The following is an 18,487-nucleotide window of genomic DNA, read 5'->3' as shown; positions in this document are numbered from 1 at the left end:
GAATGTCTGCGCTGTGTGCAGCCCCTCTAACTCACCCCCGTGGCCCTGCCTACAGCAGAGCGCTTGTGTGCACGGCATACATATAACTAAATACTGCCACGCTAACATAAAACACACCATCTAATTAACTCCTGGCAACACTCAATTAAATGCTCTGCTTCATTACAGTCAGGGGACAGGTATCGCTGCACAAACTGCGTGGCAACACTTCAATGGCACAGAAACATCGAAATAAAAATGGACCTTTATACCATGATAGCCGCTACTATAAATTAGCAAACAGGCACTGCTGCTTACAGGGGTTGGTTTCTTGTTCTCTGAACTCAACTGTGAGCACAATTACTAAAGCACACCTGAAATGAGGGGTATGGAGGCTGCCATATTCATTTCCTTTTAAATAATACAAATTGCCTGGCTGTCCTGATGATCCTCTCTGCCTCTTTTAGCCATAGACCCTGAACAAGCATGCAGATCAGGTGCTCTGACTGCATGCTTGTTTCAGGTTTGTGATTCAGACACTACTGCAGCCAAAGAAACCAGCAGGACTGCCATATAATTTGCATTATTTAAAGTGAACCAGAGACGAAGCACCCTCATGTATTTTACCATAAATATCAGTGGGAACATTAGAGAAAACCTCTACCCTGCTTCTCTGCTTCATCCTTCACTGCTCAGCCTGCTTGTTATCAGCCCTGATAAAATCCCCGACTGAGCATTCAGTCTGGCGTTGTTCAGGAATCATTATAGCTGAGTCTGTCTTCTCTGATGTCTTTTCAAGCCCAAGCCTGCCCCCTTCTGGCTCTGCTATAATGATAGTGGGAGAGCTGGCAGGCACTCGGGAACAGCTGTGGATGACTGGCATAAAAAGTAAATGCACCCAGTAAAACTATGTGCTCAAGACAGCAAGCAGTAGGTATGCAAACATTTTTTGGAGAAGCAGGGAATGTCTGGCACTATAGTTTATTAGTGCAGCATTGCAAAAGGACATACTGTGACAAAAACAGCATATAAAGTGCAGTTGCATGTGAGATGCTGGACATCAAAAAACATGGACATCACAATAACGTCATTGCTGTACCTGGGTGCATGGGAGGTGGCTAGTGTGGGCGCCAGAGGGTGCACGGTCCTTACCACCGTTTCGCAGAGCGGTTGCCAAGCTTCATCTGAGGTGTGCAAATTTCTCTGCTATAATGACTCAGCTATAATGATTCCTGAGCAAAGCCAGACTGAATGCTCAGTGAGTGATTTTATCAGGGCTGTTAACAAGGAGGCTGAGCAGTGAAGGATGAAGCAGAGAAGCAGGGTAGAGGTTTTCTCTAATGTTCCCACTGATATTTATGGTAAAATACATGAGGGTGCTTCGTCTCTGGCTCACTTTAAGAGGAAATAAATATGTCAGCCTCCATACCCCTCAGTTCAGGTGTGCTTTAAGGCTCTCTTCCTTCTACAACTAGAACTTGAGTTACCCTTTAGGTCCCCTGAAAAGGAGGGGGGGGGGGTGTCACATGTTCACTCTGCTCTCTTTCTTAGAGGAAGGGCATACACTGTTGTGCCACTTTCTTCACAAAGAGGATAGCCTACCATAACTAAAGCTTGGGTGCAATGGCCAGGACTATGTGACCACTACTACAGGGAAGCTAATGTGTAAGTTATGTTTTATCTTTCCTTTTTCTTTTTTATTAATAAGGCGAGTCCAGTACATCCATTTAGTGAACTCTTAATATAGTTGGGCCTGCAGCTGGCCTTTAAGGCTTTGCAATTAATTTGCACTGCCGTGCAATACGGTCTACATATACTTATGCTTATAGTCTCAGCTACTTTTCACATAAATACCTAAACAGTTCCTCTGTTCAAAAATAGCTAGTGTCAAAAACAGAAGAAAACCACAAGAACCCCGGGAGCCCAATCTAGGTGTAGTACGGCACTGATTAGGTGTGGAGACACAACTCACAGGAGGTGTTCTACTCACCAGAGGGGGCTGCTTAGCTAAGCAACCATTTTAGATAACATATGGGGAAATATCCGTCCCCACTCGGCCTTGGTGTTTGTAACGGTCGCGGCTCCACAGAAAAAGAACCTTATGTACAAAACAGAAAATCTAAAGCGCCCCACAGGGGGTGAAACAGAGAACACTGGGAGGCATCCCAAAAAATAGCATCAAATAATAAAAAAAAAAACTAAACAAAAAGATGATAAGGAATCAAGGATGGGCTTAACTTCAATAAATATTCACTGAATTTAAGTTTCAGACTGTTAATTCAAATACTACACAATAACGGCAACGCATTGTACAGCCTATAGCTGCTTCCTCAAGTCATGACAAAAGTGCAGGATCTGTAGTGATATCTTGCCTTCTGACTAGCGCTCAGAGCGGGATATCACTACAGATACCTATTACAGGTAGTCCCCGGTTAACGAACGAGATAGGGACTGTAGGTTCGTTCTTAAACTGAATCCGTTCTTAAGTCGGAACATTGTACCTCCTCTGTGCCCTCCTGGGCCTCCAGTGTCCCCCTCTCTGTGTCACCACTGCCCTCTGTACCCTGCTTATACAAGTTTAAAAGCCATTTTTCTTTGAATTTTTTAAAATCGATTTTCTCAAAAACTACTAAAAATGTTTTGGGCTTGTTCCCATGGAAACACACAATCCATGCTGTTCGTATCGGCGGGTCATTCGTAAGTCAGGCGTTCATAAGTCGGGGACTACCTGTACCTATTACAGTTAAAAACCCAACATAGCAAAGCTAAAAACCCAACATAGCAAAGGGTGATACAGATCTCATTGACTGAAGTTACACTTTAAATTAAGGTCAGTGTCTAGAAGCCGACACATAACAAGGTTTTCACCAGGATCTGTAATGAAATCATTTCAGTTGCAGAGTGCCAGATCGGGTGACACTCACCTTGGCTTTCCTCTTACACAGCAGCATGGCAATGGTCAGATGTCCCGAGGCTGCAGCATAGGCCAGAGGGGTCATTCCACTCTCAGAACTGGCATCCACATTTACAAAAAACTCCAGCAGCAGAGCAACCATCTCAGTGTATCCCAGATGGGCCTGAACACACAGGATGGGGGCATTGTTCAGCACCTCAGTGCGGTAATTTACATTGGCTCCACCCGTGATTAGAAGCCGACTCACCTAAACAGTGAGGAAGGAAAAGAAAAAAAAATGAGGGACACGAGGAAACATGAGCTCCCAATCCCACCCAGGCAGGTCATGCTACATATGTCTAGGCAAACACTAAAGCACCTACAGACAGCTTCACCAGGTAAACACAACTAAAACACAGCAGCAGGCTTAGGCTGTTTTTACACCATGAAGATGTGAGTGTTTTTTTCACATAAAAATTATAATGCAGTAAAAAGATAGTCAATGGGCTAGTTTCCACAATCTGCACATTTCTGCATGCGAATATGTGCAAGGAAAAGCTGACGGTATGAGGCATTCTTTCAGATAACGCATCTGTTTCCCATGTAATGATTGCCAACACGCTAGATGCATGTGAAAAATTTGCTTTCAAGTTTGCATAAATAAGCATGAAAATTTGCAAGTACAAAAACACATGTTAAATATAATATCGTTGAGGAAACACAGCCTTAAAGGGAATGTCCAAGCAAAATAAAAAAATGTGTTTCACTTACCTGGGGCTACTACCAGCCCGATGCAGCCATCCTGTGCCCTCGTAGCCACTCACTGCTGCTCCAGTCCCCCGCTGGCAGCTTGCCGACCTCGGAGGTCGACGGGCCGCATTGCATACATTTTTACGCATTCCCACTAGTGCAGGAACATTAACACATACATTTTACGTGTTACTGGTTCAATGCGTAAATTTGTACACATTGAACCAGTAATGCGTAAAAATGTGTGTGTTAATGTTCCTGCACTAGTGGGAATGCGTAAAAATCTACGCAATGCGGCCCGCCGACCTGCAAGGTCGGCAAGCTGCCAGCGGGGGAATGGAGCAGCAGTGAGTGACTACGAGGGCACAGGATGGCTGCATGGGGCTGGTAGAAGCCCCAGGTTAGTGATACTCTTTTTTTTATTTTGCTTGGCCCTTCCCTTTAACAGCACCATACACAAAGACCAGAAAAGTGGCTATTTGGAACATGCTTGCGAGTGCTAGATTAAAAAGTGACTAATGCTGGGAATACACGGTTCGTTTTTGCCTTCGTTTAAACCTTCGATTCGTTCGGTAAACGAATCGAGTGTTGAAAACGTATGTGAAAATAGTCATAATCTCATTATAGTTTCGATTAATAGACCCCAAAAACGAACGACTAGTGATCGAACATGTTTGATATTATCTCTCTTTATCCATCTAATCGAGCCATTGGTAGGCTTGATGGCTGTTCAGATCAATTATATATTCGTTTATGCTAGTCCGTCCCTGTAAAAAGGGATTTTCGTTTCGTTTCTTTGCAGCCTTCGATCATTGGAAAAACGAAACCATCAGAATCGAAAAAAAAACGAAACCGTGGGTGGTGATATTAACCGTATGACCGATTATTTCGGGATCGAAAAGGACAAAAGGCACAATCGAAACGAAGGTTTAAACGAAGGCAAAAACGAACCGTGTATTCCCAGCATAAGTCCAAGAAGAGCATTGTTATCCAAGAAGATTACATTATGTTTACATTTAATCCACTTGTGGCAAAGCAAATCTATTCATTAAAGAGAAACCACAATATAAAAAAAAACTGAAAGAAACAAAAAACCTTTGACAATATTGAACCCACAGTACTATAAATAGAAAATACAACAATACTACCTAGCTACTTCTCAATCATTATTTACGATTTACGATAAATGGGTTGCTACATGAAATTCAGTAAAAAGCACAAACGTAAAATGCAAACATGAAAACACATGAAAAGCACAAACACGAAATGCAAACACATGCGGTTTTTCTGCAGTATTGTTTGCATTTACGATTCTCAGAGCCCGTGCAACAGTTGCCAAACGCCCCAGTGTTGCAGTGTTCAAGCAATAATAAAACTTAATTCTTTATGGAAGCTGACAGAATTTGTCTTGACAAAAAGGGTTTCTGTCTTTAATAAAACCATACAAATATGTGTTCGTTTCATATGCATAATTAGGGAAAAGTAAGCATTGGATTAAAATGCTAATTATCTCCCAGTTTGGTGTTAAAAAAAAGGATTAAACCCCAGGCAAACATCTCAGAATATAAGCAGTATTTTACTTCCCTTTACAATAAAAAGCCATTATAGTATATGTCAGGGCTGTGGAGTCGGAGTTGGAGCAATTTTGGGTACCCAGAGTCGGAGTTGGTGATTTCATAAACTGAGGAGTCGTAGTTGGATGATTTTGTACAAAATCCACAGCCCTGTTAAAGGGGAACTTCAGCCTAAACAAACATACTGTCATTAAGGTACATTAGTTATGTTAATTAGAATAGATAGGTAATATAATCTCTTACCCACCCCGTTTTAAAAGAACAGGCAGATGTTTGTGATTCATGGGGGCAGCCATCTTTGTCATGGGGGCAGCCATCTTTTTGGTTGAAAGGAGGTGACAAGGAGCAGGAGACAGTTACAACTGTCCTGTGTCCTGATTACCCCTCCCAGCTGCACACACTAGGCTTCAAATGTCAAATTCAAAAATGTAAAAAAAAAAAAATTGCACCAAAACAGCAGAACGAGAACAACATCAGAAATCCCATCATGCTTTGCAAAGCATCAGGGGAAAAAAGCCCGGGCAGTTTTCTTCTGTGCAGCTAAAAATAAGGCTTGTATAAGAGAAACAAAGTTCTGATGCTGTAAAACTGTTTAAGAAACACCAAGCCTTTTTAGTGCTGATGACTCGATTTTTAGTCCGGAGGTTCACTTTAAATATTAGACTAAGGGCCCAATTCCAGTTGTGCGGTATCGCTGCAGATTCCCCGCTGACGAAATCGCATGCGGGTGCGATTCCGCATGCGTATTTAACCGCTATTTCGCATGCGATTTCGCAGTTTAGTATTTATGTGATTTTAACCATGTCACTGCCTGTGTGATTTAACATTAGTTTCTATGCGAAATTGCGGTAAAATACGCATGCCAAAACCGCATGCGATTTCCCTATTAAATACATAAGAGGTGATTCGCATAGCGGTGTGCAGGGTGCGAATTCTGGCAGATATCTCCCGTACAGAAAATCGCTCAGGATTACTGACAAGTGGAAACAGGGCCATCCACTTGTATTGGCTATGCGAATCCACATGCGGATAATGCATGCGGATTCGCGATAGTGGAAATGGGCCCTAAGGAGTCGGAGTCAGAGCCATTTTGCGTACCCGGATTTGGTGGTTTCATAAACTGAGGAGTCAGAGTTTGAGTCGGAAGATTTTTGTACCGACTCCACAGCCCTGGTATATGTAGAAGATCAGATTTTACACCAGTCAAATTTCAGCTTAAACTAAAACAGCTAAAGCTTCTCTATTAAACTTTTAAGCCAGTGTCCTCCTTTTAGTACTAGGTGTAAATGTTTAAACATAGGCATAGGTACCATTTAGCAGATGAAGGCGTTGTTTATTCTTATTGGGAGTGGAGACTGAACAAGTGTTCAGATGAAAAGGCAAGAAACCCTGTTAAAGTGAACCTGAGATCAGCTATTTGGGCATATTTATACTTACCTGGTGCTTCCATAAAGTCTAGAAAATGAGATGGACTACAATCCCCATCATTCGTTTTTCGGAACGCATGCAGTGAATCACGTTTTTAAACTGCTCCAAATCCGGATTTGCCGTGGAAAAAAGCTTTAAGCGAGCACAAATTTAAGTGACATCACTCCTTATTAAAGTTCCCAATCTGGTTACTCACACGGTTATTGTTTATACAAACAGAATTTCAACACAGCGATATTAACTAGTTGACCACTGAGGGTTTTTTCCCATTAAGGACCAGAGCAATTTTCACCTTTCAGCGCTCCTCCCTTTCATTTGCCAATAACTTAATCACTACTTATCACAACGAAATGATCTAATTTTTTTCCCCGCCACCAATTAGGCTTTCTTTGGGTGGTACATTATGCTTAAAATGATTTTATTCTAAATTCATTTCAATGGGAATAATAAAAAAAATAAATTATTATTTCTCAGTTCTTGGCCATTATAGTTTTAAAATAAAATGTCCTACTGTGGATAAAACCCACACATTGTATTTGCTCATTTGTCCTGGGTTACTGCAACGTTTAAATGATTTCCGTAGTACAATGTATGGCGCCAATACTTTGTTCGGAAATAAAGGTGCATTTAAGTTTTTTGTCCATCTCTAATTAAAAGCACGTTTTTTAAAACCAACAATAATATACCCTCTTGATATACATATTAAACAAGTTTAGTCCCTAAGGTAACACTTTTTTTAAAATATATTTTTTTATGCAAGTGTTTTTTTCTCGTAACTACGGGAGGTAAGGGGTTAATTTTAAAGTGTAGGTCTTTTTATTTAAAAAAAAAAAAGTATGCTGGTGTAATTTTACTATTTGGCCACAAGATGTCCTTGCACATTACTTTCTTGTACATACTATTGGTATGCTAACAGGAAGTAATGCGTGAACGTGTTACTTCCGTAATTACAATGACCGCAGGCATTTCATTGATGCCACCGATTATTGACAAGGGAACTTAGATTAATGAATGGGAACTATGTTCCCATTCATTATTTCCCCTCTAACGATCAGCAGCGAGAAAGCGCATGGGAGCAAGCAGGAGTGCGTGGAGACAATAGACTAATATCTACGTCCCTGGGACTTCAGATTACGTTTTCCAAGCCTTAGATATACTGCACGCTGTGCAATTAGGCGTTCTTTCTTAGAAAAAGTGCATGAGAAGCTTAATGAGATTTTTCTTTAAAATGACTGGGCAAAGGACATGCTACCTATGTGTAATACTGACTGCTTCACCTTCCCTTTGTATTCCATGAGGGTGTTGCCGGATCTGTGAGCACTTAGGATGCCTGGATTTCGTTAGCGATGTGCAGCTAAATGACTAGCTGAGGCAGGTAGGGGAACGTGTTATGGATTTAAAGAGACATTTACGATTTATTTGCAAAGCATATATATTTCTGTTTAAAGGCAAAGGCTTACACTCTCTTGCACATCTTCCAAATACAGCTATGCTTAAAAAGTAATCATGATATGACTTTGTACTCTGTAAAGTGCTGCAGAATATGTCAGCGCTATATAAACGCATAATATATTAGTACGTAACCTCATGCATGCAGGGCTCGGGCTCACCTTGATGTTGGGAGTGTAGAGATTTCTAAGGGATGCGAGAGCCATTGAGAGACCATCTGTGCTGTAGGACATCCACAGTGCTTGCAGGATGGATGAAGATACGCCAACCTTCTTGCTGAGACCCTGTAAATGTAAGTCTAAGTCAGCATGTTGCAATGTTTGTAGGAAGTTCAAATCCACAACCAAAGATGCAAAAAACTATTAACAAAGGGAATTAAAGTAATATTTATAACCTGCAGAAATCTACCATTACATATCTTATATACAGCAAAGTCCCTGTTATTCAGAACTTAAGCAACCGTAAGTCAACTAACCGGCATGTCTGAAAGGATAACGGGCGCAAGTGCTTTGGTTTTTTTGAAGGGAAGGGTGGGGGGTGTTCAGGGCATAATACTCACTGAGCCTCCGGGCGGCGTCTTCTACTTTTCCTGTGGCTCCTAGCGGCTTTCTGCCATCCTCCATGTCCGGCTCCCAGCATGTCACATGACCCAACGTGGGTCAGGTGCCATGCTGGGGCCATACACAGAGGGCACTGGAAAGCTGCTAGGAGCAAAAGGATGGGTAGAAGATGCCGCCACAATCCTCAGATAAGTGATTTATGATGCACGAGGGGGGTTTGGGGCATTTTGAGGTCTGTGCTTGTTTGGATGGTTGCTCAAGCAACTGGCAAGCACATGTATCCTGAATCAGGTGATCTCCTCCAATGCCGAATACCGGGGGTCTTGCTGTACTCTGCTATAAGTTGAGAAATTTAGGACAACCTCACCGTGTAAATGTGTATGGGTTGCCTTTTTCTTGAGTAAGTCCAAAATCTCTTCACTTATAGCCAGGAAGGAAGGAGGGGCCACCTCTCTCTCTCCACCTCTTCTCAGCCCGAAACTGTGACCAACTCTGCCCTCCTTTCCACCCACCACCATCTAACAGGGAGGGGCCCACTTCTCACCGTCTCCTCCCCTCCCTGTGATACAATGCAGAGCCCGCCATCTCCTCTCCCTCACTCATGCTGGTCTGCATAGTGTAACTATGGGGGCATTGGGAGTCAGAAGTGTGCTAATGTAGGCAGTTGTGTAAGGGAGAGGACACTGTACCTGGGAGTGAGAATGGTCCAGCTGCAGGCTCTGCATTGTATCACTGGGGGGGGGGGGGGGGACACACTGAGAAATGGCCACCTTTTAGATTGTATTGGGTGGGATGGGGATCAGAGTAGGTTACAGCTTCAAGCTGCATGTGTGTGTGTGTGTGTGTGTGTGTGTGTGTGGGGGGGGGGGGGGGATTACACATGGGGGTGGGGGATTACACATGGGCGGGAGGTTACACATCCTATTTTATCACAGAGGATAGCGCTGGTGCATAGCAGCCAGCTCCAGGAATTTGTAATTGTAAATGATATGGACAACATGTACTTTGTTGTGTCAGTTTGCTTTTCTCCACTTTTCACAACTGGTCTCCTCTGCCTGTGGAGAGAATCTCTCAGGAGGGTTATTTAGGCTGTGCAATCGTGCAGAATTTACCAAATAGATTTATATTTGCGTAATTAAAAAATTCCAGCTTAAAGCAGATCTGAGATGAAAAACTAACTATAACAAGTAACTTGACTATATATATCTTATCTTAAGTTTAGATAGTTTACACAGCATACAAAATTTTATGACTATTTACTCCTGTGATACAATGAGGGCAGACATGTTCTGTTTGTCACATTGTCACAGGCTGAGGGCTGGAGATGCTATCAGCTTGCCTGTGTGTAAATTCAGTCCCCTCTCCTCCTCCCCTCTGCCTCTGAAATCAATGGCTAGTAACCTCCTCCTGCCCAGACTGAGCTCCCATAAGCCCTTGCTACAGGGCCAAGGCACAAAAGGAGCTGTGGCCGAGGCTTGTTTAGTTTATAGGGAATTAGAGAATTAAAACAAAACAAAAAAAGTATTTGGCTTGAGGAATGCCCTATAAACTATATGAAAGGAACACAATTATGCAATGAGTAAAAGTTTATCTCGGATTCATTTTAAGAGGGTCAAATATTGGGGTCCACATATTTAAGCATATATGGTGATTCCCAACTGTCCCTCAGAATGAAATCAAAGTACTTAATAATGTATAAATGCTACTGATAACTTTATAGCAGTTCCCATCTTGTGCATATTCAAAAGAATAAAGCTGGTCTGATAATGAGCTCTTCCCACTCACAATCAATCACTCCCAAGTCAAAACACAGATCAGGTGGGAAGTGATTGATGCACCACACGTTAACCTTCATTCCCATCAGTATTCAATACAAAAATCAATAGAACTAATCAATCCCACTGCTGTGCATTGTTTTATATTGCTCAGTGCACCAGCACCACTGTTCCACCACTACAACCACCACCAGTTCAGGTGAGGATGGTTCCCAATCCTGATCAAGTTTACTCTCAGTGGTCGAGTGAACACGACTAATTCTGGAGGAAGGAGATGTTTATAGGATGATATCATCTTAGTGGTCTATAATAAATCAGGACGGATGGTTAATGTGTGGTAACCAGCCATAAATGGGAGGTGTATGCCCACTGCAGACATGTATAGGGCAGCACGGTGGAGTAGTGGACAGCACTATCGCCTTGCAGAGCCGGGTCCTGTTTCAAATCCCAGCCAGGGCACTATTTGCACAGAGTTTGTATGTTCTCCCGGTGTCTGTATGGACTTTTTCTCTGGGTGCTCTGACTATGGTAGGGACTAGATTGTAAGCTCCTCTGAGCACAGTCAGTGACAAGACTATATATACTATGTACAGCGATGCAGCAGATTACAGCAATATATAAATATTAAATAATAATATAGCGTATATTTTTGCACTGTATGTCTTTCCAGTGACAATACAGTCACTACTCTGCTATGTCTATAATTTTATTCAGTTTTTTTTGTAATTCTAGCACAAAATTATAGCAAAATATTTTTTTTTTCCAATTTTCTATTGGCTGGTTTCACTTTGAAATATTCATATGTATGTTGATTATGCATGAATACTTATGCCTCCGTGATGCAACAAACAGGAGAACGCCTCTCCCTACGGGTCACAGGAACATCAAGAACATGTCCCGGCAAAATCTGTTTCTTTTTATTCTCTACTCAAAAAAAATAAAATATGGGAATTGGTTGCTATGGAGACCTCAACTATTTTTAACCAGCACAAGTGTAAATAAAATGGACCTACAGAGTAAAGGGCAAACCTTCATTACTTGCCACAAAAAATTCCACGGCAAGGGGAGTTCACAAAAAGCCTCAAATAGAAAATGGAATTCCATCAGCCAAAACAATATTTTGAGTGGAAGTCTGATATAGGCAGAGGTGTCAACCTTTACTGAGGTGTCATGTGACATGATGGGATAGATATGGGTATGTACAGTGCCTAGCACACTAATAACTATGCGGTTTTCCTTTTTCTTTCTCTACCTGAAAGAGTTAAATATCAGGTATGTAAGTGGCTGACTCAGTCCTGACTCAGACAGGAAGTGACTACAGTGTGACCCTCACTGATAAGAAATGGCAACTATATAACACTTTCCCAGCAGAAAATGGCTTCTGAGAGCAGAAAAGGGTCAATAGTTCATAGATTTTAGCTCTGGCATACTTCAATGAATGATTGAGCAAAAACAATAAAACAGTTAAAACTCAAAAAGTAGATTTAAACATAAAATAAAATTGAGGAATATCTTAAAAAGTAATTTTTAGGAGAAGGAAGATGCATACAATTGTTTATTTCATAAGTTTATTTTCACCTCGGGTGTCCTTTAAAGAGAACCTGAACTGAAAATAAAAAGTCAAAATAACCATACACAGGTCATACTTACCTCCTGTGTAGTCTGCCCCTCAATCTCTTTCTCCTCTCCTGCATCCCATTTGTCCGTGATCAATGGAATTCTCCGTCCTCCATATTAAATATGGCCATAACCCACTTGAGCCATAGGGAAACATGGACATTACCTTGCACATTCAGTTGTAACTGACAGCTGCTGATATATAACTGACAGCAACTGGTAAATTTCAATTCTGACAAAATATTGTTAGAACTGGAAGGGATCACTTTAACCACTTGCCGACCGCACGCTTATACCGTGCGTCGGCAAAGTGGCAGCTGCAGGACCAGCGACGCAGTACTGCGTCGCCAGCTGCAGGCTGATTAATCAGGAAGCAGCCGCTCGTGCGAGCGGCTGCTTCCTGTCAAATCACGGCGGGGGGCTCCGTGAATAGCCTGCGGGCCGCCGATGGCGGCTCGCAAGCTAAATGTAAACACAAGCGGAAATAATCCGCTTTGTTTACATTTGTACGGCGCTGCTGCGCAGCAGCACCGTAAGGCAGATCGGCGATCCCCGGCCAATCAGCGGCCGGGGATCGCCGCCATGTGACAGGGGACGTCCTGTCACTGGCTGCACAGGACGGATAGCGTCCTGTGCAGGCCAGATCTCCCGGGGGAGAAGGTAGGAGAGGGAGGGGGGAGAATGTCGCCGCGGAGGGGGGCTTTGAGGTGCCCCCCCCGCAAAATGCCTGCAAGTAGGAGCGATCAGACCCCCCCTGCACATCATCCCCATAGGGGGGAAAAAAGGGGGGCGATCTGATCGCTCTGTGTGGCCGCGGATCTGTGCTGGGGGCTGCAGAGCCCACCCAGCACAGATCCAAACAAACAGCGCTGGTCCTTAAGGGGGGGTAAAGGGTGGGTCCTCAAGTGGTTAAGTCTGTAGTGGTGAGTCTCAGAGGAACTGACGGTGAGGTTGGTATGTAATATTCATTTGCAGCTACGTCATGTGTTCATTTAAAATAATTTTACTCGCTTCAGGTTCCCTTTAAAGGACTCACGAGGCGAAAATGCTAAAAAAAAAGTAAATTACCTGCCTCATCTTTTATGGCACGGAGGACGCCGTCCGCGCCCTCCGTGCCGATCCGCCGGGTCCCCCCGCTCATTAGCCCCCCGGGCCAGCTGCCGACCCCATGGCCCGGGTCGGGCTCTCCTGCCTCTCGCAATATGGCTGCTTCCTTTGGCCGCGGCTGCGCAGTCTGCCTGGCCGCGAGTGCGGCTGCGCAGCTCTAGGGCCAGCCCCCCTGATCCACGCTAAAAGATGAGGCAGGTAATTTACTTTTTTTAGCATTTTCGCCTCGTAAGTCCTTTAAAGAGAATCTGTACTCTAATATTCTTACAATAAAAAGCATACCATTCTATTCATTATTTTCTCCTGTGCCCCTCTGTGCGGTTTCTGCCACTCTCTGCTGCAATCCTGGCTTGTAATTAACAGTTTTAGGCAGTGTTTACAAACAAACTAACCAGCTTCTAATAGGCTCAGCTAAGCATAGTGTATGAGTCATTCAGAGTATGCAGGGGGCCTGCAGAGGGTGTGTATCGCTTCTACCAATCACAAGCAGCCCTGCACATTCCACACAATCAAGCCTTAGCCCGACAAACAGGACAGAGGAAAGATACATTGATTTATTACAGAGACAGTGCAGTTAGGAAAACGGCAGTAAGCCAGAGCAGATTAGAACAGGCATAGGAACTTATAGGATAGAAGAACTAAGGCTGAAAAATTTGTTACAGAGTCTCTTTAAGGTGCCCATTAACTGTACAATATTTTTCTCAGATGCAATCATTCAATTAGATATTTAGGATCGAATTGTACAGGAAACTTCGCAGTATGTGGGAAAAAAAATCAACATAAAACAATTCTATGGTCGATTGGAATACAGAATTTTGTTGATCGGAATTTAGATTTTACAATTATAGCTGAAGAAAGAAAAAGCCCTAATTGACGCGTTTATAAGTATAATCGATAATTACCCACTGATTACTCACAATCCCACCAATCTGATTGAATGATCACACCAGAGGAAAATACAGTACCATTAAAGGACACCTTAAAGCGGAATATAACCCTGCATTTCAACTTTGCTCTAAAACATTATTTACAGCATATTATATGCAAAAAGCATTTTTTTTTTTACTAGACCAGCATTGGAAGGGTTAAACACAGAGGTTTTAAGTTCCGTGCAGACGTTCAGATAGTTACATTCTATTTAGTTATATGTATATATTTAGAAATGTTACACACTCTTTGGCTGTCCTCCAACTCCTCAGTGAGAGAGATGAGTCACAATAAACACTTAGATACATGTATGTAAACAAAAAGTATCTAACTCAACTTCGGATGCGTCTGCAGAAATCTCTAGGGACTTGCCCTGTGTAACCCTTCCAATGCTGGTCTAGTAAAAAAAAAATGCTGGTTGCAAATAATATACTGTAAATAATGTTTTAGAGCAAAGTTGAAATGCAGGGTTATATTCCGCTTTAAAGGAGTTATCAGGCAAAAAAAAAAAGTTTCCCTTACCTGGGGCTTCTACCAGCCCCATGCAGCCATCCTGTGCTGTCGTAGTTACTCACTGCTGCTCCAGTCCCCCGCCGCCAGCTCGTTTAGTTTTTGGCAGGCCGCATTGCGTACATTTTTAGGCATTCCCGCTGGTGCAGGAACATTAACACATACATTTTTACGCGTTAGTGGTTCAATGCGTACATTTTTACGCGTTGGTGGTTCAATGCGTAAAAATGTTTTTAGCTAATATCACCCATAACAAGGAGTGCTTGATAAGTGCGGCAAGGATATGCTGCTCATGGAGGGAGTAACCACCGCAGTAAAATGTATGTGTTATGCGTAAAAAGGTACGCAATGCGGCTAAAGAAACTAGCTGCCAGCTGGACTGGAGCAGCAGTGAGTGACTACGAGGGCACAGGATGGCTGCATGGGGATTGTAGAAGCCCCAGGTAAGTGAAACCCTTTTTTTTTGCCTGATAACTCCTTAAAGGGCTGGTTCACACGGACGGTACTGTGACATTAAACAACAGTCTTGGCGCTCGTCATTTAAGGCTGTCCACTCATAGTGGCTGCATAGTGTAATGGTTAAGGGCTCTGCCTCTGACACAGGAGACCAGGGTTCGAATCTCGGCTCTGCCTGTTCAGTAAGACAGCACCTACTCAGTAGGAGACCTTAAGCAAGTCTTCCTAACACTGCTACTGCCTATAGAGCGCGTCCTAGTGGCTGCAGCTCTGGCGCTTTGAGTCCGCCAGGAGAAAAGCGCGATATAAATGTTATTTGTCTTGTCTTGTCACTCAGATGAATGGACGATCGCTATCCGGCGTTTGTGCAAAAGCAGAGTTTTGATCCTGATATTTTCTGCCATCTGCCCGGCACTAAGCCGAATCTGGAAGCAACAGCTTGTTGCAGGATCGACCGTCATGCTTTCGTGTCCCCATGCAAGGATGAAAAAGGCTACACATCGGGAACTGCCGCCGAAAGACGATAAATGCTTTTCTGCAAGCTTTCAGAAAAGCATTTGAAACAAGACGCCGGGCTGCCGCAGGTGGCTGGTTCAGTTCTCCTCCTGAGCCAGACCTTACACACCTTGGAAGAACACCAAAGATATATTTTTTGTTTTGCCTGATTGCTATTGCAGCGGTTACTCCCTCCTTGATCAGCATATCCTTGCCGCACTTATCAAGCACTCCTTGTTATGGGTGACATTAGCTAAAAACCCCACTAGTTGTTACACAAGTGTCAGCTGGTTTGTGCAGGATTAGCACCCACTTTTGCTAATAAATCTCCACCAGAGACTTGATGGCAAATCTTTTACCATTGCATAAAAGTTAAATGTTATATCAAGTGAACACAGACTCAACAGAAACTGATGTGAAGCGATAGAGACAAAGAACGCAGCCCAAATGTCCACCGTGGTGGTGACAAGCTGCCATGTATTCCATACCTTGAAGATATGTGCTTTCAGTATGTGGTGTCCAAGCTCTATAGTCTGCTGTCGGTTCAGCTTCCCCTCCTGACGAGAGAACCAGAAAGCCAGCAGGATATGTCCGCTCCTGGGGAAAACACACAGGTTATCAGCAGCTCAGCAGGAGTCTCCATGGAGAGGCTGAAAGCACTGATGGGATGGCCATTAACGCCACATAGCACGAATATACGACAGTGAGATCTCCACTTCAATCCTCCATTCACTACACTACCCAGCTTTTCCACAAATACGGGGATAGCTGCAAAGTGCTGGACGTACAGCCACAGAGATATAGAGCGATTTATACAGCTGTACTGCATTTATTTCCTGAATGGAGGCCAAAGTTTGTCAAATGTATGAGACAGAAGGCAATGCGTAGAGACATAAGCAACCATTAACAACTATGGGTGAGACTTAAAGAAATTAAACATTCTAGCAAACTAGCACTGCAACTCAACATCCCTACATTTGGTTTGAAAACATATATTTACCCCAACTATACTTTCTGCAGCTTAACAGTATGTATCTTAATGAGGAAAACCTATAGAATGGCTGGGGGTGGAAATCAGAGGGAAACAATGGCTGCGTGGATGACAGTGTATAGAGGGGAGGGGCAATCTCTGCTAATGAAGATGGACAATCCCTCATCTGAGCACTTTGTCATAAATGGCTGTATATTATGGCTTATTTTCCAATTACTGTATGTCAATGGAGCCACAGCTATAAAAAGGCAAGCACATTTTCACGCTCCATTTTTCAGGACTTCACTTAGAGATTTAAAGTACTTCAGCCAAAACTTAATTTTTGTTTTTGACAGATTGGAGAAACTGCCTGAGACACTTTTGGGGAAGCTCAATTTCCTTTTACCTTTAAACCGAGGACCGCAGCAGTACAGAAAGCAATAAAATAAAAAGGTTGGAGCCAGGGGCGTAACTAGAGGTGAGCAGCCCCTGCGATCACAGGGGAGACCAGAGCTGTGCCCCCCCCCCCCCCAACTACTACTTCCCTTCTTCCAATGTGGGGGATACTTCAGAGCAGGTGTTTTTGTGGCTAAACGATGGCCAAACTTGTTTTAGGACTCTTGTGAGATGGGCCCAAGGCCGTAATGGTACGTAACACACGGGTTACAACTGTAGCCGCAACCACGTGGCACGAGCGTGTTGCAGACACAAGTCCCCCGTGTGTACAACGCACGCGCCACGAACCGTCGCTAGTCGAGCTGTCGACGGGCGATTGACTTGCATCTATCACCGGCAACAGCTGTCGCCGCAACTTCGACACAACTGTCGCTAGTCCACCGTGTGTATGCGGACTAGCAACTGCAACTCCATACACAATGTAAGGAGCTTCCGGCGGGGGGGGGGGGGGGGGGGAGGAACCTTCGGCGACAGCTTCCGCCGCGTCTCTGCCTTTGGGCAGAGACGTGTAGACAGCCGTCGCACGGGCCGGGCTGTCGTGCGCGTCCCCTGTGCGCTAGCGACTAGCCACTTTTGTCCCCCATGTGTACGTAGCTTAAGGGACACCAAGAGGAGGTAAGGAAACATTGGGGGAGGGGGTGAACTGTAGTTATGCCACTGGTTAGAGCCTTTGTCACTGACAGGTGAGACTGCTCACACTACACTCCCTGTAACATTCTGGGCTCACAGGTAACCCCTGGCTATTGCTAAGACATTACTGGGAGGGAGAAGGCGCCCCAAGATGTGATGTGCGGAATGAATAATGTAAGCTGGATAAAACATACATAAATAGGCTTACTTCTAAAAGAAGGGGGTAGCCCAAAAAGTGTCTCAATACTAGCAATTTGCAAGCAGGAAATGCCTGCTAAGGTAGAGGCGCTCCCTGCTTGCAAATCGCTAGTATTGAGACACTTTTGTTATTTGATCTGACGAAGCGGACTGCGATCCGCGAAGCACATTATCATTCAAGTGTCTGGCTTCTATTAAAAAATGTATTACTTTTTTTGGGCTACCTTCTTTTTTTAGAGGTAAGCCTATTTATGTATGTTTTATCCAGCTTACATTATCCATTCCACACATCACATCTTGGGGCGCCTCCTCCCTCCCAGTAATATCCCACACCAGCCCCCTCTGCTCGGGGTGTTGGCCGTGTATGTTTGTTCTTTGGAACCCTTACACCCCTTTTTCTCTTCCTGGAGAGCAACCTACATTGACGAAGACTAAAGAACCTGACGGAGGACGGGCTTTCCTCACCCTCCGTTACACTGTGGTTGCCGGTCTTCCGACCTATCCTTGTGGGTATTCTGCACATACTGCTGTTGAGTGTCCCATACCCTCAACGTGCTACACTATCAGGGGGTTGTGAATCCTGGTGTCCTTGTCTCCTTTGGAAGGTCCTCGGACTCCATTGGTACCACACCCTCTGTTGCTATGACAGGATATGCAGGAAAATATCCACAATAAGAGCACAAACAGAATTATAAATCTGGTTGATGTTTTAA

The 18,487-nt window shown here is 43.7% G+C and overlaps 1 protein-coding gene across 11 annotated transcripts in view; it reads right to left on the bottom strand.

Moving 5' to 3' along the window:
- Window positions 1-18,487, bottom strand: part of TANC2 (tetratricopeptide repeat, ankyrin repeat and coiled-coil containing 2) — an 897,702-nt gene that overhangs the window by 47,649 nt on the left and 831,566 nt on the right. For all 11 annotated transcript variants that reach the window (XM_068263005.1, XM_068263006.1, XM_068263004.1 and 8 more), the window contains 3 exons: window positions 16,009-16,117; window positions 8,235-8,357; window positions 2,904-3,140 (listed from right to left, as the gene is read on the bottom strand). In XM_068263005.1, coding sequence (XP_068119106.1) covers window positions 2,904-3,140; window positions 8,235-8,357; window positions 16,009-16,117 — 469 coding nt within the window. The remainder of the gene's footprint in view (window positions 1-2,903; window positions 3,141-8,234; window positions 8,358-16,008; window positions 16,118-18,487) is intronic.

The sequence above is a fragment of the Hyperolius riggenbachi genome, chromosome 12 (genome assembly GCF_040937935.1).
Source record: "Hyperolius riggenbachi isolate aHypRig1 chromosome 12, aHypRig1.pri, whole genome shotgun sequence".
Classification (NCBI taxonomy): Eukaryota; Metazoa; Chordata; class Amphibia; order Anura; family Hyperoliidae; genus Hyperolius; species Hyperolius riggenbachi.
The sequence above is the reverse complement of the archived record's forward strand: the minus strand, read 5'-3'. Positions and strand labels throughout refer to the sequence as shown.